Source organism: Pleurodeles waltl, chromosome 1_1 (genome assembly GCF_031143425.1).
Source record: "Pleurodeles waltl isolate 20211129_DDA chromosome 1_1, aPleWal1.hap1.20221129, whole genome shotgun sequence".
Lineage (NCBI taxonomy): Eukaryota > Metazoa > Chordata > Amphibia > Caudata > Salamandridae > Pleurodeles > Pleurodeles waltl.
Window position 1 is genome coordinate 227,518,955 of NC_090436.1, and position 23,989 is coordinate 227,542,943.

The 23,989-nt window shown below is 43.5% G+C and overlaps 1 protein-coding gene across 12 annotated transcripts in view; it reads right to left on the reverse strand.

Annotated features, from left to right (window-relative positions):
* Nucleotides 1-23,989, reverse strand: part of LIFR (LIF receptor subunit alpha) — a 478,307-nt gene that overhangs the window by 13,758 nt on the left and 440,560 nt on the right. For all 12 annotated transcript variants that reach the window (XM_069221314.1, XM_069221272.1, XM_069221277.1 and 9 more), the window contains 2 exons: nucleotides 12,440-12,533; nucleotides 4,242-4,320 (listed from right to left, as the gene is read on the reverse strand). In XM_069221314.1, coding sequence (XP_069077415.1) covers nucleotides 4,242-4,320; nucleotides 12,440-12,533 — 173 coding nt within the window. The remainder of the gene's footprint in view (nucleotides 1-4,241; nucleotides 4,321-12,439; nucleotides 12,534-23,989) is intronic.

The following is a 23,989-nucleotide window of genomic DNA, read 5'->3' on the forward strand; positions in this document are numbered from 1 at the left end:
GTAAGTACCTGCGTCCTCGGGGCACAGGTGGGCTTCTCGGGCCAGCCACTGACTGGGCAAGGGTGAGTGCTGCCTGCTGGTCACTGCTGCACCGGTAGTTGGTTCCTCACGGGCCTTGGGGCTGCATGTGCAGTGCTTCTTCCAGGCGTCGGGTTTTTTGTTACCAGGCAGTTGCGGTCAGGGGGGTCCTCTGGTTTCCCTCTGCAGGCGTTGTTGTGGGGGTGCAGGGACGTTGGCTCAGGATGGACACGTTGTTGGAATCGCCTGGGGGTCCTCTCTGCGGCGTTGGTTTCTCTGGACACGGGACAGGGGCATCAGGTGCAGAGTGGTGGGGACTCACGCTTCAGGAGTGAGGTGGCAGTCCCTTTAACGATGGTTTCTTGTTGCTTTGGACAGAGCCGCTGTCCACTGAGTTTTTTGGTCCTTCGGAGTTACAAGGCAGTCCTCTGAGTCAGCACAGGACGCTTGGCCCGCAGGATGCGTCCCTGTTGCAGGTTCTTTGAATCAGGAGACAGGCCTGTAGGGCTGGAGCCAAAGCAGTTGACGTCTTCCTTCTTCTCTGCGGGGTTTTCAGGTCAGCAGTCCTTCTTCTTGGTAGGTCATCAGGAATCTAAAGTTCTGGGTTCAGGGTCGCCCCTAAATACTGAATTTAGGGGTTGTGTTAGGGTCACAGGGCAGTAGCCAATGGCTACTGTCCTTGAGGGTGGCTATACCCTCCTTGTGCTCCCTCCCCTCAGGGAGGGCGAGCACATCCATATTCCTATTGGGCTAAATCCTCCAAAACAAGATGGAGGATTTTCCAACGAGTGGGTCACTTCAGGTCTGGTCACCTTAGGGGTGGACCTGGCTGAGGGGGTGACTCCTCCTTGTTTTTCTCATTATCTCCCTGGACTTTCTGCCAAAAAGTGGGGGCTGTGTCTGGGGTGGGGCAGCCATCTCCACTAGCTGGAGTGCCTTGGGGCATTGTAACATGAAGCCTGAGCCTTTGAGGCTCACTGCTAGGTGTTACAGTTCCTGTGGAGGGGAAGTGTGAGGTACCTCCACCCAGTGCAGGCTTTGTTTCTGGCCTCAGAGAGCACAAAGGCTCTCACTTCAGGGGGTCAGAAACTCGCCTCTCAGTGGCAGGCTGGCACAGACCAGTCAGTCCTACACTGAAGGATTAGGTCAAATATAGGGGGCATCTCTAAGATGCCCTCTGTGTGCATCTTATAATAAATCCAGCACTGGCATCAGTGTGGGTTTATTATTCTGAGAAGTTTGATACCAAACTTCCAAGTATTCAGTGTAGCTATTATGGTACTTTGGAGTTTGTTTTGACAAACCCCCAGACCATATACTTAATATGGCCACACTGTACTTACAAAGTCTAAGAATGGACACTGTAGGGGCATATTGGTCATGCAGCTATGCCCACACCTGTGGTATAGTGCACCCTGCCTTAGGGCTTTAAGGCCTGCTAGAGGGGGGACTTATCTATGCCACAGGCAGTGTTTTGTGGGCATGGCATCCTGAGGGGGATGCCATGTCGACTTTGCATTTTTTTCCCCACCAACACACACAATCTGCAATGACAGTGTGCATGCATGTGTTAGGTGAGGGGTCCCTTAGAGTGGTACAACACATGCTGCAGCCCTTAGGGCCCTTGGTACCACTGGTACCTTTTACAAGGAACTTATCTGGGTGCCAGGGGTGTGCCAATTGTGGAAACAACTGTACATTTTTAGTGAAAGAACACTGATGCTGGGGCCTGGTTAGCAGGGTCCTAGCACACTCTTAGTCAAGTCAGCATCAATATCAGGCACAAATTGGGGGTGGGGGGGTAACTGCAATAAGGAGCAATTTTCCTACAACATGCAATTGGATCAAGCTAAAGTCTGCTCTGGATATGAGATCAAAAGTGTGGGATGAAAAACTGGTGCAGATTTTGGGCCAATTGTATGACCCGTTGTGGAGGCACTAAGGCGTGTGCGGAGCATGGTAGGCCAGACTGAGGCCAAACAGTGTCAGATGGTCCCAGGGAAGGATCCACCAGCGGTATTCCAAATGGAGCCTCCTATGGATCCATAAGGCCCAAAGAGGCGCTACAGGGAACTGGACCTGCTATAAACAATTGCAGCATGTCCTATTTCAAGGCCTCAGTTTGCTTTGGAGGCGACAATGAAAACTTTGGATGCATTGGCTCCAGGACTCGAATCAAACACATCACACAGAAGTTATGTTCAGACCTCAAGCACCAAAGGCAAACCTTGTGCAGATCAGTGATTTACATCTCCTTCTGGCAGCTGAAGCACAGTTTGTAATCTGTTATCTTTTGGGGGGGAGGGGGGGCGGGGCATCACTAACACACTGTGTTAGAAAATGTTTTTCCCCCAAAAAAAGCAGGACCCCATACAGGGAGAAAAAGGGGAAGCAACATCAGCATGCAGGGGTGATGCCCATATGTGGCTGTGTTTGGTCATGGCTGGAGGAGGTGTTGATGTGACGCAGAACCCGATTGCGCTACGGATCCGTGTGCAGGAGCTACTGCAGAATTGGGGGAATTCAAAAATTGGGGAATCTGCAGTTAGAATGGTCTATTAGAAACCAGTGACTGACAAGGCAATATTACTTCACCAGAAAGGGTTATTGAGGGTAAGGTTGAGACTCATGATCTAGAACCTTGTTGAATATGAGAGTGTAGCTTCTGAAACTGTATATATCGAAAGAGTTAACAAGAAGCATTGTTTCTGAGATGAGTCCCACCATACTAGAAGAGGCAGAAAACAGAGTCAGTATGGAAAAATTTACAGTCTGATGAACAGAGGGGAGCAATATAAACCGCCCTCCTGCAGTTTCAAAATCAAATTCTAATTTAGCAGTTACTGGCAACAAGTCAGATATTGAAGATCGTACCTCGAATAGAGTACCCAAAGAAAGGTCTTTCTCCTGCTTACTAGGTGCATCTCCTGAATGAGCTTAATTTGGATATGGAGGGGGCAAATGTAAAATATATCGCAACAATGACAAAAGCAGAAACGTTCACTGGGAAATCAGAATTAAAAGCTTAATTTTCTACTCAGCTTAGTGACTTAGAAAGGCGAAACACAAGAGACATGTTTTACTGTGCATGATATTATAGGTTTTTGAACCAAAGTATCCAAAGTAGGATATCACAGGCAGATGGTAAAAACCCTATGTAAGTGACTTGCCTCTACTACTTGGCTTCTTTAATCGCTTCAGGACTTCAGAAAGTGGGCATTTAAGTTCTATATCATAATAACTGTCTGCTGTAATTTTGTACTGCGTGTACCAAATTCTAGCCTTTTAAGCATTACCCTTCAATATGCTTTTGACAACATGCATTTCCCTGGTGAACATGGGGTAAAATCCCAAAACATAACAATATGGATTACCATAACAGGACAACCAATTGTAGTTTTCAAGACATTTACATTACCAAATGAATGGGAATATCCCTTTCTAATCGGCCACTCATAATATATGCAATGTGGTCAATAATCAAATATTGAACGGCATTCTAAGCTCTGGAAACAAGCGTCAAAATAGAGATTTCAGCTTAGAACTCGTGTTCTCCTCTAGCTCTCCCCCTGCCTTCCTTACAACCATCTCCTCGCTTCAACATCTGCCTCTCTTTCCCCTCCTCTCCTCCCTATGGTCCCTGCCTCTACTGTTCCTGACGTGAATCACAACTGGACTTTCTTTAAAGGGAGGGAGAGAGATGGAGGAATGAAGTGAAGCAAAAAAAAGACGGGAGAGAGTGGAATTCGCGAACCTTCAGTTGTAGCCCATAAATCAGTGGTGTTGGTGTTCAGTCTGCTTTTCAATAGCACCGATCTTATTGCGTGAAATCAGTTAAGCAATTTTAATCATAGGAGCACATGTTTACCAAAAGTGCTCACTTCAAATGTGAAGGTATTCCCAACTGACTGTTTGAATTATCCATTTTGTGTCTAAGACAAATAAAAACACGTCAAGTAGATGCTTCTGTCCTTCAACTGGTGACTAGAAACACATTTCTGTAGTTATCACTGCACACACTCTACTCTGTGGACTGACTACAAGTTGAAAACTTGCTTCTAATTCCAGTGCTTTACTTCTAGCATGGAAAAAGCAGTGCTATCAATCTTCCACTTTTTATTCCCACAAAAAAAAAAACTACGCTTTAACCAAAATAACTGCATGAAATATATCAATGTCCTACCAATACATGAAAATATTTAGAGTACAATGAAAATTATTACCTCACTGATACTGTTTTCAAACTGCAGTGCCTTGCTGTTCTGTGGATTTGGAATTTCAGGGTAAAAGGTTTCCTTTAGCCTTCAAAAAATAATTAAATACATTATTTGAACATTATTAGCATTTACAGAGAGACAGTAGGGTTTCAATCATGCAAATTGTATAAAATGGATACAAAATAAGGAAAACAGATGGAACTGTAGAAAAGTGAAAATAACATCTGTCAATCTCACCCATTATCATGAAACTATCTGACAGTGATTCCACAAAAGAACACAAACCAGAATAAAATCGTGGGCAGTGGCACAAAAACAAGGCGTCATTTGTATACATTAATTAAGCTAACTATCTCCAGGAGGGTTGAATGATGATGGGAGATGTGTAGCACTGCCTGAAAAAAAACGCCTGTCTGCTTTGAAGTAAATAAGTCTACTTGAAGGATGCACGTGTATGCTTTCAATCCTTGTTTCTCTCAGTGCATCTTTTATTGCAGAGAACATGCCTCTTATGAATTACACTTAGATGTTCACTATACATTCCCAATCCTTAACCACTTACAGTGTCTTCACAATGAATCAATGGAAGCACTACATCATGAACTATGTCTGGCTACAAACACTGATAATATTTAAGGACAAAGTGAAATGTATCAACAATAGACAGGTATGCCCCAAGGTTTATTTCATGATAAAGACGTATACGATCATCAATAGAAACCATAAGCTACTTCTGATCTGATAACAGCTTGTAGGAGTTGCAGCATCTCTAATATGAGAAATGACTAGTGAATATTTTGATGGGCAACTGGAGATACTGTTTCCACCTATTGCCTCAACTGGCATGTTTCTTTTACTTAAATAATCATTTCTCTCCTTGCTGTTATCACTTTTTTCAGATAAGGCACATAATAGTGTGCATCATCTGCATGAATGCAACCTCTCTACAGATAGCATGTAATCATCTTAGTTTTTAATGCGTCCCTCTTGTCAAAGTCTTTTCGTCCTCATGAGTTCTTATATTCCTCTACTCACTATCAATAAATCAATCAAAAACTGTATTCAATCATAAGATATATAATCATCAATATTAAAAACAGTAAGACAAATCATTACATAAATAGTCAATCATACATTGAATTACGGCAACACACAATGTATTTAAGAAGACTCAACCGTGAGGTGAACCTCACCATCCCCAATAATTATAAAACATGTGAAGCAAAGGCACAACTTATAAAATTCATTTGTTTTAAAAGGGGAAATAAGAAACTCCTCATGTAAAATTCATAAAATGAAAAAAAAAAAAAAAACATGAAAAGCAACAACGTCTGTTTGGAAGAATCATCGCAAGGGCAAATGTCGAAAGTGGAAATGTTGTATTAACCAAGGAGAAAACACAAGTATCGAATAGTGCCTGACCGAAGCCTGAATAATAGACATAGGGGGTCATTACAACATTGGCGGGCGGCGGAAGCTGTAACCGCTGTGCGGCCGCCAATGCGGCTGCACTCCCGTGGTGCCCATTTGGATATCCCCGCTGGGCCGGCGAGCGGAAACCAAGTTTCCGCCTGCCGGCCCAGTGGGGATGTGGGCCGCAACATGGGAGCCGGCTCCAAATGGAGCACAGCAGACAGCGAAAAGCAGCATGGGGCCCTGTCAGGGGGCCCCTGCACTGCCCATGCCAGTGGCATGGGCAGTGCAGGGGCCCCCAGGGGCCCCACAACTCCCCGTACCGCCAGCCTTTTCCTGGCGGTTCAGACCGCCAGAAAAAGGCTGGCGGTCGGGGAGTCGTAATTCCCTGGGCAGCGCTGCCCTGGCGGATTACATCCGCCGGGGCCATTGTGGCGGTAATACCGCCGCGGTCATAATATGCCGGGAGGCACCGCCAGCCTGTTGGCGGTGCTCCCGTCGTTTTGGCCCTGCGGTTGTAATACCGCCAGGGTCATAATGACCACCATAGTTTGTAACATCACCCAATGGCAAATACTGGGCTTACACAATTCAGTTTGTTCTCATTCGAGACGTTTTACCTCAAAAAATAAAGTCTTATACTAATGTCCTGCTTGCAAATGGAAGTAGGATTGCCAAACTAATGGATTTTGTAAGTATGTTTGATATAAGACAACCATGGAATATCTAGACATCTGTTACACAGCAAGCAGTCAATGATGACATCCTGATTAAAAGCGGCACGCTCATTACTCCAGATAGGTATCCAAAGTACCAGAAGAACAATTTTTAAAATATCCTTGATGTAAGAGTCCAAACTCTTCATGACAAATGTAATGGGAACTACTGGGGGGTAGTGAAAGTAAGAGCGGACAAAGTCGTTTTTCTTCAGTTTGTAATGAAGAAACATTAGTGTACTCCCAAATCCTGTCACCATATATAGCAGCTGGAACATACCGGGTTTTATAAATATTGAGAAAAGACACTAGGGCTGTGCCTCCTAGAGCAGGAATCAGATTAGAAAGTGCACCAACAGCTTGGGGCCATTCTAGTCTCCAGTCGTGCTACTGTGCCAGCACTCGGTAGACTGAAATGTCACAGAAAGAAGTATGGGAAGCTATCGACCTATGTGAGTCTGTTCTTGTTGACAGTAATGGTATGCATACTCATGACTTTTTCCTCCAGAAAATTAGCTGAGTCCTGGAAAAAATAATATCCAAGTCTAGGTCGGTCGTAAAGCTTTCAAAAGTCTCCCATCAAGTTTTTAGATCGAGCATAGCAGCGCACAAGCGCTGCTTTTTCCACATGTTGGTATCTATGTAGGCTTTTAACCATGCCCACCTCATGCCCATCACTTTCACTCGTTCGAGGGCTTGCCTTTTAAAAATCCTTTGTTATCATTGGTAAACACTTTATGTTTGTCCCTCCTTGGGACAGTTTTGTTACTGCCTTGGCCATCAACCATGTTACATGGATAATTGTATTGGTGACCGATATGTTTGACTGAGAGCGAACCGTGGCGCTTTGAATCGGCTTGTTTATGTCAACTGTTTTACTTTACATTTATCAATTTATGGGCAAGAAAAGTCCAGTAAGGAATTTACAGCGCTAATTATTCTAACTCGAGCAAACGCGAGACCCATTGCACTGCAAATGCTTGTTTAAACTGTTAGAAGTGTGTACAAAGAATCTGCATTGTCAGCATACAGGAGTGCTGGGATGGCTATGTATCTAATCTTAGGCACATCCTGTGATAGCTCTACCAGTACAGTGATCAGTTTATTTATAAACAAAATGAAAAGAAGAGGGGCTAGGATACAACCCTGGCAACTCCACTCTCTTAGCTAAATGAATCAGTACACTCGCCATTAGTGCCAAACCCAAACCTGGCAGATAGGTTATGAAGCACAATAGAGAGAAAACAAACTAATTTAGGGTCCAGTCCATGCCCAAGAGCATTGGCCACATTTTAGATCTGTTAACCCTGCCAAAGGCACTGGAGAGATCCATTAAAGCAAGGTACAGTGGCCAATGATAGGTCAGGATATAGTTACCAATGATAAAATGAAGATTTAAGCACTCCTCCATTGTACCAAGACTCACATTAAGCCCAGGTTGACAGATACTCAGAACCCTATGCTCAGTAACCCATGACTTAACTCGATTAAAAATGACTCTACCATATACCTTAACAGTGGAGTTTTTAGGGATACTGGCCAATAGTAATGTGGATCGGCAGGATTCCTCTTAAAAAAAAAAAAAAAGAGGCAATGACGGAATTGAACCAAGAGCAAGGCAAATTGTTCACATTTAGCTTGTTAAAGACACTGGTGAGCAAAGGAGCCCACAGGGCGACACTATATTTAAATAAGTCTTTAGCAATGCCACTAGGTCCGAGGGCCTTGTTGGATGGCTATTCATGCAAGGCATCAACTAGTGGCTGGAGATACACTTCAAGTTTAAAGCAGAAGTGTGATCACCCATGGTCACTAATCGGTAAGGAATAGATACTAGAAAAGTGTTAATATTGGGTTAAAAGATGTCGATGTGCAAAGTGATATTTCATTAACGAATGTAGTCTCATCACCATTATTAGATTCCCCCATTGTGAACTCTCCATCAACCCCAGCACTTAGCCACGTGGTCAGGCTGCTCTGAGACCCAGGCCTGAGGGTTAATATCTGACAGGTCATAGATGGGGTAACAGCTGGCAGCCAAATGTACAAAAAGGGAAAAAATAGATAGGATCCCATAGATGGGCAGCAACACCATAATGGTTCCCAGAGTTTGACCAGAGGGATGCGTGCATTCCCAAAAGCACTATAAAATTAGATATCACATGTAGTTAGGTACACTTTACTAATCCGGACATAGCACACACAGCACATGCAGTGATGATGCACCCCTCAGGCCGGACATCTAGACACATTCTTGCTGGTCCACATTGTGTACATGCAAGGTTGGGCCCACCTGTGTCCACTAGCTGGAAGTGTGTTTTTGACTCCTTGACAACTTTTCAAATTTCTTTTCCAAAGAATACCTTTTATGGTTTTATTGCACTCAGAGAAATGTATAAAAACTTGCTTCAGTTCGATGTACAACGAGAGACAGTCCTCAGACCTCGGTTTTGAAACTGCTCTCCCGACTGTAATGTTTAATTAAACAAACCTTCCTGTTTTGCCAGACACCTCTTGTCTTTTGTTTTTTAAGGTAAATTCTCACTGGAGCAACAAAAGTGTAAAAACCCACTCCTCTGCTGGTATATGGGCGCTCACAAGCAGTGAGTGTCTTATGTTAGAAACAATCGAGTTAAGGGTATACCAAATTACCTTGGTGTTTTTTTAATTTGGATGCTGTGGTCAAACCTTGGCATTTGATATGCTTAATCATCTCCTTACGCCTATCCATTAGGGAGCACTTATATTCTTTGTAATGGGTGGCTACTAGGCTGGTGGACAAAGGTTTAGCGGACAAGGCACTTCTCAGATGCCTATTTGCTGCTGAGTAAGTTACATGAAACCACCTTGGAGTGGATGGCTTTCTGGATTTAAAGGGGTATAGTTAAAATACTTAATTGCAGCACCTCGCCTGAGAGACCAATAAGGAAGGGACATAGACTAGACTTAATAAGAGGCTCCAAAAAAAACACCAGGACTCAGTAAATTCCATACAAGCTGCTATTATGGGCTCTCATAGTAGAATGTATCTTAGAAATGTTAGGAGACACAGGTGTGGGAGCTACCAGCTTGGTAGTTAATGGATTATGGTCTCTAATATTCATATTAATGATTTTGCTGGAATATAGGTGACTGAAAAGACTACTTAATAAAATAAATTGTCTATGGTGGACAAACACCCTCTTCCAAAAAAGATAAGAATAAGGTACAACCTAAAGGCAAACCATTTGTGTATGAATAAAAGACGTGCGAACTTTAGCACTATTTTTTTAGGCCAGCCCACAATGTTCTAGCTAACTATACTTCATGTAAAAACAGAAAGCACTGATGGAGAAACAGTGCAGTGACGTTTGGACAAAGTACACAAAGTTGAGGAGGAATCACAATAGGCACCAAACAGAGTGTGTTGCTGTCAATCCAGGTGATCAAAGCTCTGCATAGTGAAGAATTTGTTATAAAGTGGTATAGGATTACTACACTCAATTGGGAGTGTGTTGGGAACTGAATCAGAGTGAGACATAGTACAAAATAATGATGGCCTATAGAAAAGAAAACAAGTGGCAAGGCTCTAATACAACTGCGCTCATCACATTGATACAAGTAGCTAGCTCTCCTAATAAGAATAGTCTTTCTAAATTTATGATTATGCAGTGACCTTGAAATAATTTCGGGGAAGGCCCAATACACAAGACTCTCCTCACAGTCAAAATTTGATTAAGACTTATAAGCGTTAAATCCTAGATTATAAATTCACCGTAAAACTTTGTTCCATAATTGTGAAGCATCTTCATCTAAGACTGCTCTTAGTACAGGAATGTTTACAAGGATTAAGACACATGGGCAGGCCTCTAGAGAGAGGTTCAAAGTGGACTGTGGAATCATATCCCACTGAATACCAGCAACCTCCCTAGATTCTGCAAACCAACACCACTGCCACACTTAGCTCTGTGTTGATGGATCTAGAAGTCCCTGTGGCTTTCACCATGCCTCCTTCTGGATATAAAACAGGGCCTAGACAGTTCGACCAGCTGCAGACCCAGGGCCTGCTAAAAGCCAGAACCAGAGGAATGGTTGAGTCCAGGGAGGATTTCTAGCATTGACAGGCACACCTTGGCTAAGCATTTCCGGAATACGTTCCACCTTTTCATAGATGGACTTGGGTTGCCCCTTGACTAAAATTTCAGGTCTCAACGACAAATTCAGGTAAGGGGGGGCTCAATACAAGTTGATACAGTTAGATCGGACATACAAATTACCTTTTCAAGTAATCTTGGATTCTTTCCGCTCTCCTTTTTCAGTTTGTAAATTGACTCACTAATAACTTCTTTTTTTGTACAGGGCTGAAAATGTCCAATGATTCAAGGGGTGTGTCACATGCAAGAACATTAACAGGTGTAGGGACAAAGATCTTTGAACCAGTGCTTAATTTGTCAATAAAAAGGTGCCAGCGCCCAAAGCCCTCCCTTGAAACTCGTGGCTGCTGCAATTAAATGTGTGAACACGGAACACTGCGTAATCCTGAAGCCATCTCGGGCCTCTTCAATCCATGTAAAGCCACTGCTTGCCCCTTCAGCTCACTTTTGCAGCTTTCTACTTTCTCCCTTTGTGACACTTTTTTGTTTTCCAACCTCCGTCTTTCCCATATGTGTCTTTTGCTCGCAGCAAATGCTTGAGGCAGAAGAATAAGCCCCGGCCCTCAAAAATAAGTGCTGGTGCTCAGCACCGGAAACAACAAGCACAAATTAAGCACTGCTTTGAACACAAGAGAGCATCACTGTCAAGTGAAAGTCTCCTTTCGACCAGCTCGATTTTCCCTACTCACACCCCCTGCTCTGTGGACTAAAAAAACAAACCAAAGTGAAACCTGTGGCAGTAGTACTGGAAGTAGCAGTGAAAGTAAAAGTGTTCTTGTTTTCACATAACCATAAAAAAGCTTCTGTTGCAGGTGAAAGAGGGGCGACTACCTGGCATCTGTCGAATGCAGATGGACCGGCTGGTTGCCCAGGCCCAACCTGCACTGCAGGACACAAGAATGCACTATAAAGTGCTAAGCCACTCGTCCAAGTACAGGGCCGGCTGGAAATTGAATCCCCCCCTGCTTCCTGGACGGGTCCCAGGCAGAGTACAATCTACAACGCACCCCCTTCTACCACCCTTTGTTTGCTTCCATACCCTGTGTTTTTGCTTTGGCTACTTTTCAGTTTGAAATACTACTGATTGGACTAATCAGGTACTGAAATTCAGACCAATAAATATAAAAATGGCTGTAACTGTGAAGTGTGCTAACAGAACTACCATTGTTTTGATTGAATATCTGTTGCTTAGATGTCCAATGTTGGTATTCTGCAAGGCGTCATACTTCCATATTTTCGATCCTTCCATAGTAATGCTTTGTGGATGACATCTGTAACTTACACACCTGCACAGGTTGCACATCAATAGCACCGCAGACAGTGACATCTTCCTTCATCATCAGAACATTTGGAGGTAACTACTGTTTAGTGCTTGTCAACTAAACAAAGAGCCTCCATAGGAAAACATATCTAGTGGGTTGGTCAACAAGGGTATCCGCTCCTCCACTGTGCAGGCATTTTTTGGTATTGGTGGGTAAGCCAGCAGTTGTACCCTTTCAACCACTGTGCACTTTTCCTTGATACAACAATGCACCAGAACATTGTTCAAAGAACATTTTCACTATACACCAAAAATAACAAAATAAACTACTCACTGTATTTGCAATAAATAAACAGAACAACGAAAGAAAAATGTAATTAGGAACTTCATACTTGATAAACAGTTTATATCTCACCACATATTCTGGAAGTACGAGATGACAAAGGCTCACTGAACTTACTAATAAGCAAGTAGTAAAGACTGCACTATTGTTGCCAAAGGCAGTTCAAGTAAGCTATCCTGTCTAATTTTCTCTTTGCCACTGGCATTTCACTGCAAAAAGTAACTATAATGACAAGGAATACTTTTCTAAACTCAAATAATCTGTCAAAGAAAAAATGAAAAAATGAAAAAATGAAAACCTAAGACAAGGAACACAAAACATGTTAAATTGTGCTTTACCATTCTCTTTTCCTGTAGCAAACTGTACTGGTCACAACGCCAAACAGCAAAGCAACAGCAATTGGGATGAAAATAGCCAGGATTAGGCCCACCACTAGGAAAGAACAAAAAGCACCAAATTAAAATCATACTAATTTAAAGGTCACGTTTTTCTTTTTTAAATCAAAGTTGCCATAGTTTGGTACTAAGATATATTATACAATTCTTTATAGCATGGATGCCAAACAAACACGTTTTTCGCTGACACAAGTTGTTCCTCTCTAGCACATCGGGGAACCAAAATGATATGTGCGATGTAACAGAAACCTAACATCAAGGAGCAGAAGGGAGCTTCACTGAAACCACTTTTATTGCAAAAGGAGGACCTCAGCCTTTAGATGGTGTACAAAGAACTTTGCACACATTTAAAATCCAGGTCAAAGAAACTGTAATCCTAGAAACTAGAATGAAGTCCTTCAGTTTCAAGGTGAATAAATAAGCCATTAGACCCCATTTCCTAGTATTTTACCAAAATTACTATATATTTGAGTTACAAAGTTTTTCATGAGTATTACCTAGTGGCGGTTGCCACTAGCTAGTTATAGTGAGGACTTAGTTTCTATAGAAAAAGCGTTAGTTTTTGCTAAAAATGTTGGTGCCGTTTGATGAATCATCAGAAAATTTTCCCCCAAAATATGACGCTCATTTCAGCGTCTGTCTGGAAAGTTTCGGAGTGATCTGTCAAGTGGGGGACGAGAAAAAGGGGGCCGTCCCAAAATGCTTTTTTCCCATGCATTTTTCCATCAGGATTTTGAAGAGGAATAGCGCTTGAACCAGTGGACGGAATTACACTAAATTTGGCAAAAAGGTAGCTGTTGGTCCAGAAAGGACCCTTTTGTTATCTGGTATAAATCCGTTCAGTAGTTTTGAGAAATTAAAGAGAAATCAAATTTGTATATATAGGGATGCGAAGGCTACGAGAACCCTCCCAATCTTGTGCTGCGATCTGATTGCCTGCCAACACTTCAACAAGGAAGTAATGGCAGCCATGTTGGCATTCAGCTTAAGCCGATTCCCAGAAAAAAAGATTAAAAAAAAAAAAAGAAAAGAAGAATAGTGGTATGGGTAGGGATACCCTCACCCTATAGCTCTGGTGCTGGGTCCCAGAGGGATCCTCCGCTTCCCCAACCACCTCCACCCCAAAAAGCAAAAAAAGCATTTTTTTAAAAAAGAATATTCACCAGGAGTTGCAGGTATCCAGCTAAAAAAAAAGAAAGCACAGGCTCCCTTACTTGTCCCGGGGGCACATAAAAAAATACTGAGGGTGGCACATGGAGTCCCCCTCCTGTATTTACTAAAGCCCTAGGACCGCCATCTCTACAGCCCCGGGGGCTGCCACCTCCCCAGGGCAAAGACTGAATTGAATGCAGAGGAGCTGCCTGTCCACCTCCCCAGGGCAATGACTAAGTTGTATGTGGGGCTGTGCGGCCCACCCGCAGCCCCGAGAACCACCACCTCCCCGGGCTACAATAAAAGAAGGAAAGGGATCGGATGCAGGCTCTGGCCCTGGGGATAACCACGTCCCCATGGAAAATGCAACAATGGAGGGGGGACACCAGGCCTCCCTCATGAAGCCAATAATGGCCAGGGACCGCCACACCCCCCAGGGCCGGCTACCACTATGCCCATGACCAACGGCGCAAGTTATAGTTACCTTAAGGCACGAGCTATAGTTACCTGAGATAACTCTAACTATAATGTTCCTGTAACCCTTGTTTTTTTAAGTGAATTCTACTGATAAACAAGAAAGATTCATATTTACAATAATTAGCAAATTATTCATAATTACGAACTTTCAAATTACAGCAGTCAGTGCATATCTAATGATGCTCTGTATTTTAAATAATGCTTTTCATCAAATCTGTCCAGGAAGCATGGTTAAAGCACTAGGTATAGCACTCCAAACCGGTCATATCACGAGGCTCCTTCTATTCTGCACTTCCGAACAAAGACAGACTCTTCTCTTCAAGCAATACCTCCATGCAGAGTAAGCACTCAGCTGCTGGATCCACCTGAAGAGTCCCTAAAGCTCCGCACTCTCCCTCTCCCTGTTCATCTTGCCTCACTCTTATCCCTCTGCAATCGTCCCTCATACTACTTTCCCATTCTCAAATCTGTAATCCTCCATGCTGCCTTACACATGTGAAAGGCCTTAGAACCAGAGTCTTCCACCTGGGGAGCCTCAAGTGAACCCAGAGAGGGCGCCAAGCTTTGGCAAAAAGAAGCATTATGGAGATAACAATGCTTTGTTTTAAGCAGAACAAAAAGTTATTGTTTTTTAAAAATGTAACAGAACTCAACTGCAATGTTTAAATATATAGGCGACAAATTTAAACATTGCTAACTTAATAGAATAATTGTGAATAATTCTGAGGAGGGGGGGCTGATTTTTTTTTTTCCCACCGGGGTGGGGGCGTGGCATTAAAAAGTTTGAAATCCACTGCCCTAGAACCTACTATCACTACCCAATGATAGGTAGTAAAAACAAAATAATTTCAGTTACCCTAAAAAAAAGATGAAAAATGCAGTCGGCTAATTAGTCTTAGGGGCCCTCAAATCAGAACATCAAACATAACAGGGTTGAGTGTGGTACAACATTGAAAAGCACAATGTGTGAAATCGAAATTAGTGATGTTCAAGTGACAGTTTTTAAACCCCAAACGGACACGGCAAGATACTGGATTAAGAACCTTTTTGAGGTTTTAAAACTTATCTTGAACTATTTATGCACACAGCCAGAAATCGAACAGAAAAAAAATGTCAAGAATTCACCAAATTTTGCCTTCCTGCTAGCACGAAATTGGCAATTTTTCCATAAACCAAGCAATATTCACGGATGCTATGAAAGGTAGTGCAATCACCACCTCGCAAAACAAAGGTAATTCCATTTGATCTAAACAGCTGCCATCATCTAATTGCCCTCTCATTTCCTGAAAAAAATATAATCTGTAGCTTAATTATTTACAAAGTGTATCATGGTAAACATCCCACTTGGTAGTCCACAATCATCAGGCCTGGCAGGAGTAGAAGAAAAGCTAACTTGAAAGTGGTGGATGATGCCCGCTTTGTGCAGTTTACAGTTGAAGGCCGTCTTATAGCTGATGAAGCAGAGATATGTTTTGTGTGATGCTGCTTTTCCACTTGTTCAAATAAGATTGACAGGGCCAGAATGTTTGTAATCATACCAAAGGCTCTTCTAAAGTCAGTTTAGTTGGTGGTATTTGTAGGAAACTGGCCCCTTATTTGCATTACCTCCCCACTTTTTGCCTGATGTCTCATGCTAACTTGACTAAGTGTGTGATCATATCCTGCTATCCAGGCCCCAGCACCTGTGTTCTTTCCCTAAAACTGTACCATTGTTTCCCCAATTGGCACACCTCCGGCACACAGATAAGCCTCCTGTAAAAGGTACCAGTGGTACAAATGGCCCTGTGGTCAGAGAGAGAGTTCCTAAGGGCTGCAGTATGTGTTGTGCTACCCTAAAGGACCCCTCACCAAACACATGCAAATTGCCATTGCAGGTTGTGTGTTGGTGAGGAGAAAAAGGTAAAGTCAACATGGCATCCCTCTCACGGTGCCATGCCCACAAACCACTGCCTATGGCATAGGTAAGTCACCCCTCTAGCAGGCCTTACAGCCCTAAGGAAGGGTGCACCATACCACACGTGAGGGCATAACTGCATGAGCAATATGCCCCTACAGTGTCTTAATCCATTATTAGACATTTGTAAGAGCAGTGTGGCCATATTGAGTACATGGGCTGGGAGTTTGTCATTAGAAACTCCAAAGCTCCAAGATGGCTTCGCTGAAGACTGGGAAGTGTGGTATCAAACTTCTCAGCACGATACACCTGCGCTGATGCAAATGTGGATTTATTGTAAAATGCACACAGAGGGCATCTTAGAGATGCCCCCTGTATTTTAGTGCCCCCTTTAGTGCAGGGCTGAACCAGTCTGGGCCAGCCTGCCACTAACAGACACGTTTCTGACCTCATGGGGTGAGAGCCTTTGTGCTCTCTTCGGACAGAAACAAAGCCTGCTCTGTGTGCCCCTGCAGGAACTGTAACATTTGATGGTGAAGGCTCAGACCTCCTGTTGCAGTGCACAAGGGCACTCCAGCTAGTGGAGATGCCCGCCCCCGGACCAGGCCCCACTTTTGGCAGTGAGAAAATTAGGTAAAACAAGGAGGAGTGACTACTCCAGCTAGGACCACCCTGAAGTGTCCAGAGCTAAAGTGACCCTTTCCTTGCAAAATCCTCCATCTTGGTTTGGAGGAAAAGGACCAATAGGGAGAGGAAAGGGTGTGGGCACAGGAAGAGTGTAGCCACCCAAAGGGACAGTAGCCATTGGCTACTGCCCTCTGACCCCTGTAAAGCCCCTAAATCTAGCACTTAGTGGCACCCCTGAACCGTACTCACCAGATTCCTGGTGACCTCAAGAAGAAGAAGAAAGAAGAAGGACTGCTAAGCCAACCCCAGCAGTGAAGACTACAGATGGAAAATGACTTGGCCCTAGCCTTACCAGCCTGTCTGCAGCCTCAAAGACCCCTGCTCCAAGTAGGCGATGATACTGCAGGACCAGCAACATCTTCAAACCCCAGAGGACTGCATGCTCAGCAGAGGACCAAGAGCTCCAGAGGGCAGCGGCCCTGTCAAGAAGAAACCTCCAAAAAGGACCCCACAACCGCCTCGGATCTGTGAGCCCTGCCCACTCTGCACCTGACGCCCACGGCCCGAGTCCAGGTGGCCACTGGTCCAGAGAAGGTCTTCCGACCTCAAGTCCACCCTGGATTGACCCCTCCTGGCCAACACGACACCTGCAGCCTGAATCCGGAGGACCCCCTGACCATGACTGGATCAGATGAAGATTTCCAAAGACCGAGGAGACCCCTGCACCTGCAGCCCCCTAGCCTTGGGGAATTCAACTAATGGTCCAGCAAACGTCCAGCGGTCACCTCTCCTGCTTATCCAGCATTTGGTTTCCCGGAATGGACCCCCTGGACCCAGCCTGTAGTGTCTTTTGTGACGCCAAGGGTCCCCCCCCATTGAACAGCGTTGGGTGCCCGACTCTGTGTTTGCATCCTGCACCTGGAAGCCCCTGTGCCGCCGAGAGTGTATGTTTATTGTGATCCTATGGCCCCCAGGTGCAGACCTAAACCCCCCAGGCATGTGCCCTGGAACTTTGGGTACTTACCTGCAATCTGCTTTATACTGGGCACCCTCAGGCCCCATAGGATTCCATTGTAAACCCAAAGCCAACTTTGACCTCTGCATCCGGCCGACCCAGTGTTGCTGGTGGTGCACTGTTGGGGTCAACTTGAACTTTGACCTGTGGACATCCTAAACCCTGAAGACTGGAATCGTAAGTCGTGTACTTACCAGTTTTCTGTGCTAACAATTACCCCCTACCGCCACCCCTGGACTCTAATGACTCCTAAGAAAAATTGCACTGTCAACTTTTGAAATAGAAGTGTTACTTATTTGTAAACTGCTTTATCTACAACAACCAAACAAAGTACATTTGATAAATATGCTTGTTACCTATTGACAACTGTACTTACCACCAACAAAGTTCTTCTGGTCCTAGTAATAAAGTAACAAAATATATTTTTGATATATAAAAACAATTGGCCTGGAGTTAGTCATTGAGTGTGTGCCTCATTTATAGACTGTGTGTGTATAACAAATGCTTTGCACTACCCTCTGATAAGCCGAATTGGTCATCCACAGTATTCTACTTCAGCCTCTGGTTTGCTTCTGGGGAACCCCTGGACTCTGTGCACAGTATACCTCATTTTGGTATAGGATATACAGAGTCAGCTCCTACAGTATTATCCTCTTTAATTCCGCTCAGGGAGTCAAGTCCTCTAATACAAGAGTCTTAAAATATTTTGCTTCATTGTCTAGTAGTGTAATAAGGTGGTAGTCCTCTGGTAAGGTCGTGCTCCCCACCCCACTTTATAAATTGGGGAGATGATTGAGCCCGGCAACGACTCGGGTATGCTTCCAATGGAAATTGAGTTGGAATAGAAAAGTGCCAGCTTTCTGGCCCATTACTGCGGATCAGAGCCGTAAATTGCCCTGGGTATTGCACTGGGCCAGGGAGAGCCATCCATCCTTTCTGTTTAAATTCCCCTTACGATTTCTTGTTCAAGAGGACCGTCTTCAGCTAAGCTGAGGGCAGTGTAAGTGGCTGTGCCTGAGATAGATGTACCTTGAGGTACTTGAGCTCTCTGAGGAGGCAGGGGCAGCTGCAAGTCCATAGTGGGAGAGTAGTCTTCAGCTGATGTCGCAACTTTATGAGGTGCCATTTCCGGGGTAGGCGAGTCTTTCCATACTGGCATTCTGCAAAGATGGACTAAGCTCGCTGATGGGGGCAATGTAGACTTTGGATCCCAGAGCGTGGTAGTTTTTTGCTGCCAAATAATGTTTTTGGAAGAAGGCTGCCAAGCTCTCTTCCCTAATAGGAATAATACTTAGAGCCCGCTGTTGTTGGTTTAGATTGTTCACAGATGCCCAGAGGTTTCTAGTTCTATGTTGCTTGCTCAACTTTACCCAGGTCTCCATTTCTTTTTTGTCAGCTCAGATAGACTTGCTATATTCTTTTTTTTGAAGATCTCAAGATGTCTAGGCTACTTCAAGTTTTGTCACTTACCTTCCGAGCAACTCTCAGTGCCCAGTTTAACTTCATGACCAAACAGCAAGCTAGAGATCTTGTTTTTGATTTTTAACAGTTTCCTAAAGGTGCCCTTTTTTTTGTGGTTGGGACCCTCTGTGCCACTGTTGCTACTTGCAAGTAGATCAGTTGTAGACCTGTGCATTGTTGTTGTCTAATCTAGGTTTAACCATTCACACCCTTCTAATATGGCCATTGCAGTATCAGTGATCTTCATTATAGAAGTTTCCGACCATCTCAATTTCTTGTAGTTTATAGTATATTGTTTGCCAAGCATGGTGGGTTCATTCGCGTGACCACTCTTTCCATATCTAAGACCAAAGTTTGTAGAAGATGGTCGCTCTCTGAGCGTTCTGCGATTTGGAAAGAAAGGCCAGCAAGATTAAAGGATGCAAATGTGTAATCGATAATGGTAGTGTTGGAAATGGCCCCTTTCTGTAGGGTCCCCCCTGTTTTTTTGCATCTGACCTCCTGTTTTGATCCTGTGCTGAATTTTGTTTTTGCTTGCTTTAGGACTCTGGGCACCTTACCACTGCTGACCAGTGCTGAAGTACCAGTGTTCTCTGTCTAAATTGGATTGGTAATTTGTTTATCCATAATTGGCATATATGATTTACTCTAGCAAGTTCACTGTAGGTGCCCAGTGCCTGTGAATCAAATGCTACTAGTAGGCCTGCAGCACTGATTTTGCCACCCACATGAGTAGCCCTGTAAACATGTCTCAGACCTGCCACTGCAGTGTCCGTGTGGGCAGTTTGGATCTGCCAATTTGACCTGGCAAGTGTACCCACTTGCCAGGCCAAAACCTTCCTTTTTACTACATGTAAGTCACCCCTAAGGTAGACCGTTGGTAGCCCCATGGGCAGGGTGGAGTGTGCTTAAAAGGTAGGCCATGAACTGGTGTGTTTTATATGTTCTGATAGTGAAATACTGCTAAATTTGTGTTTCAGTATTGCAAGGTCTCTCTCTCCCATAGGTTAACATGGGGATTGCCTTGAAATATCTGTTAAGTGTAATTTCCCATTGGGAGCAGATAGAGGTGGAGTTTGGGGTCTCTGAACTCACAATTTAAAAATATATCTTTTGGTGTACTTGTTTTTTAAATTATAAGTTTGAAAATGGCACTTTTAGAAAGTGGACATTTTCTGTGCCTCTGCCTGGCTGTAGAATACACGTCTGGGTCAGGATGACAGACAGTTGAGCTGTTTGTGAAGTCACTCTAGACAGTCACACAAAGGGAGCTGAGATGTGCCCTGCATATCCATATGGGTCTTCCTGGGCTAGAGTGGAAGGAGGAGCTGAGCCTAGCAGTAAGGAACCAATGCCTCACTTCCCCAGTAGCAGTAAGGAACCAACGCAGCTTCAGTGCCACCTCACTTTCCCGATGCCATGCAATGTATTTGTTTCCTCTTCATTTTCAAAGGTACTGTGCCTGGGGTCTGTGCGACTCCGTGACCTGCCCGCACTCCCTCACGAGTGGCTTGGATGGTTGAGAACACTCCATCAAGAGGTCATGATAACCCCAGTTGAAGCTATTGTGTTTCAGCACTTTACTGAGATTTAGGGCCAGATGTAGCAAGCCTTTTGCGCCTCGCAAACTGTGAAAAACGCAGTTTGCGAGGCACAAAAGGCCTCACGCGATGCACAGCCGCAAATTGCGAGTCGGTACCGACTCGCAATTTGAGGCTGCGACTCGCAAATAGGAAGGGGTGTTCCCTTCCTATTTGCGACCGCATCGCCATGCAGAGTTGCTTTGGGACCGCGAATGCGGTCGCAAACCAACTTGCAGTTACCATCCACTTGAAGTGGATGGTAACTCATTCGCAAAAGGGAAGGGGTCCCCATGGGACCCCTTCCCCTTTGTGAATGCCATAAAAAAAAAAAATTCCGAGTAGGCAGTGGTCGTATGGACCTACTCTGAAAAAAACGAAACCAAATGGTTTCAGAATTTTTTCTTTTTGCAGCTCGTTTTCCTTTAAGATAAACGGGCTGCAAAAAGAAAGAAAAAACTGCTTTATTCAAAAAGCAGTCACGGACATGGTGGTCTGCTGTCTCCAGCAGGCCACCATCCCTGTGAGTGCCTAGACTCGCTATGGGGTCGCAAAATGCGACCCACCTCATTAATATTCATGAGGTGGGTCTTTGCGACCCCATAGCGAGTCGCAGAAGGTGTCTGAGACACCTTTCTGCATTACGTTTTGCGAGTTGCAATTTGCGAGTCGCTGTGATTCGCAAATTGCAACTCGCAAAAATCTACCCTTAATCTTTAACAATGAGTATCTTTGCTTGTGTGTTGCATTTTTTGTTTCTGAGATAAGCTTGACTGCTTGAGCCAAGCTACCAAGGGGGTCAGCAGGGGTTATCTTAGCTGTGTGGATGCCTTACCCTAACTAGACTCTGACTAAAGTGAAGGTCCCTACTTGGACTGGGTGCAAACACTGCCAACTAGAGACCCCTTGTCTAACATGTAGGGTGTACAAAGGTGGGTACCTTGACAAGACGATTGGGTGAGCTTCGGGCGTGTGACCCTACCCACCTCCCTATTACTAAAGTAACAGTGAGCACATGGGAAGTGGTTTAATAAAATAGTGTAAATAAAGTTGACCGGGACGATTGAGCATTATTTTTGAAAGTGACTGAAAAGGCAGGGGGTGCAACACTTCACATGTGTAAATGCTATATACTTAGATTATTGTATGGATGTTGATAATGGATCAAATGATTTGAGAACCCTTTCTCTTGTGGACATGAGGATATCAATGTTTAATTAAATTATTACTATCTTAACTGATTGAAACCACAGAGTGTGTACCCCAGTTACCCAGTTTACTTTCCACTTGTGCAAGAGCTGTTAGAGCATTGCTAACATGGAATTTGATATCAGAGACTATCACAGGGATAGACGGACACTTAAATCAACAAGCACCCAATGCAGTGGAGAATTCAAGTCTCCCTTCACATGTTTATTCTTGTGCTCACTGAAGGCAGAAACTGCCACACACTATCTAACACCTCAGGTACAGAGCTCTTCAGAACCATTAGAGTCAACAAGATAAAAGCAGCTTACAAATAAATTAGACAGTCTAATTCTCCAAATAGGATTAAACAGGTCAACAATGGTTCAACTCCTTTGCAACAGCAGAGGTACCTCTGCCACGAGACAGAACAGCTCAACACCATTATTCAATATTTGTTTGTGTTCTCATCTCACAGTGTAAAGTATAAATAAAGGCCCTTTTGGTTGTATTACAGCAAGCAGTAGTGGTCTTCCAGTCCAATGTCGGCAATAAACAGCGCATCACCCCACTGTCAAGATCCCAAGAAGCTCAGTGAGATTATTCTCCTAGTTGAGAAGTGAAATTTGAAACTGATGGAAAATAAGCAATGGGAATAAAACTAAACACATACGTTTCAAATCAAAACACACTATCTATACTCTTCCAGCTCAATAAGCATCCTTCCCAATCAAACATACCCCTAATCAAGACAAAATGCACTCTTCCTCTTTGAGGAACATTTGCCCACAATAGTCATGCTTAGAGCCAACTATGGCATAATGGCTACTGCAATTGCCTCTAAATTTGACTTACAAACCCCTAACATTCAAATGTTTAAATTGTCATTCACACTCCTTGCATGTGGCTAGTCCTTGTCCATAGCAGACAGTGGTGGAACCTAGCCTAGAGTAATTACCAGTTTCTGAAATTACTTAAAACACTCTGTCCATCATTTTATCCCACTCAAGTTCATTGAATTCCTGTAACTGGAAAAAATATGTCAGACCTGTATCCCTAATCGACAAAATGATTAACAATAAGGCTTCAACTTACCTGCGCTGTACGATTTCTATAAATGTCCCAGCCTAAAACCTTTACCACACTAAATAGGGCAACCTGACAAGGTCATCAGGAAGGTAGCATATCGAAGATCCAGTAATAGCATAAGTCCAAAGAAAGGGAACTACCACATGCAAACCTATAGAGAGGTCAGGGACTTCCAAAGCTTGTAAAAATCTTTGAAATCATATGCCTTCCACTGTTTAGTTCATTAATCTCCATCCTCCCATTCTATTTATGGTACTCTGACATAACCAGTTTTTGACTGTTCTATAGATGTACATAAATGTACTATTAATCAAACTGTTGAAGACATATTTATGCCTGTGTGATGAATTAAGTCTATCAAAGTAGTATTATTGAGAGTTTTGTTGTTCACCTTTACTTGATAAAAAAATAAATCAGTGTAATCCCCCGTTTTAGTGCCCACAGGAGACTAGACACAAATAACAACATAGGGTAAATTATTGCACTGGTATGTCTGTGAGGAACTATACATTGATGCCATACTACTGTATTTACATATTGGGCGTAATTACTGGGAGGTCTTAAGAGTATTCAGTAAGGACATATAAATAAGCAGCAGTAAGAATGCTGCTGCTACTTATTCAAACAATTTAGAGGGCACTGTATAAATAATGCCGTTTTGAATGTTTTAAAGGCTATTATTTCCACAGCACTGAACAAGATTTTAATAACTAAACCTTAGTTTCTTAAACTATATTTAGGCATCAAGTACCCTGAACTGAATTAAATAAAGGTTTCAATTTTTCTCTTTAAAAAACATCTACTTTATATTTGGAGCTGGAATTTATGGTACAATATTGCCATTTCTGTAGTGCTACATTAAGGAAACCTGTATTGGTGCATCTAAGAAAACTGACAGAACTCTGATTCATGAATAAAACCAAATCAACAATCTTAAGATTGCTAATGACTGAACAATTCTAATAGCGTCACCAGGATTTCGAAATTTGTCCAACCTTAGTCCTAGATGCAAT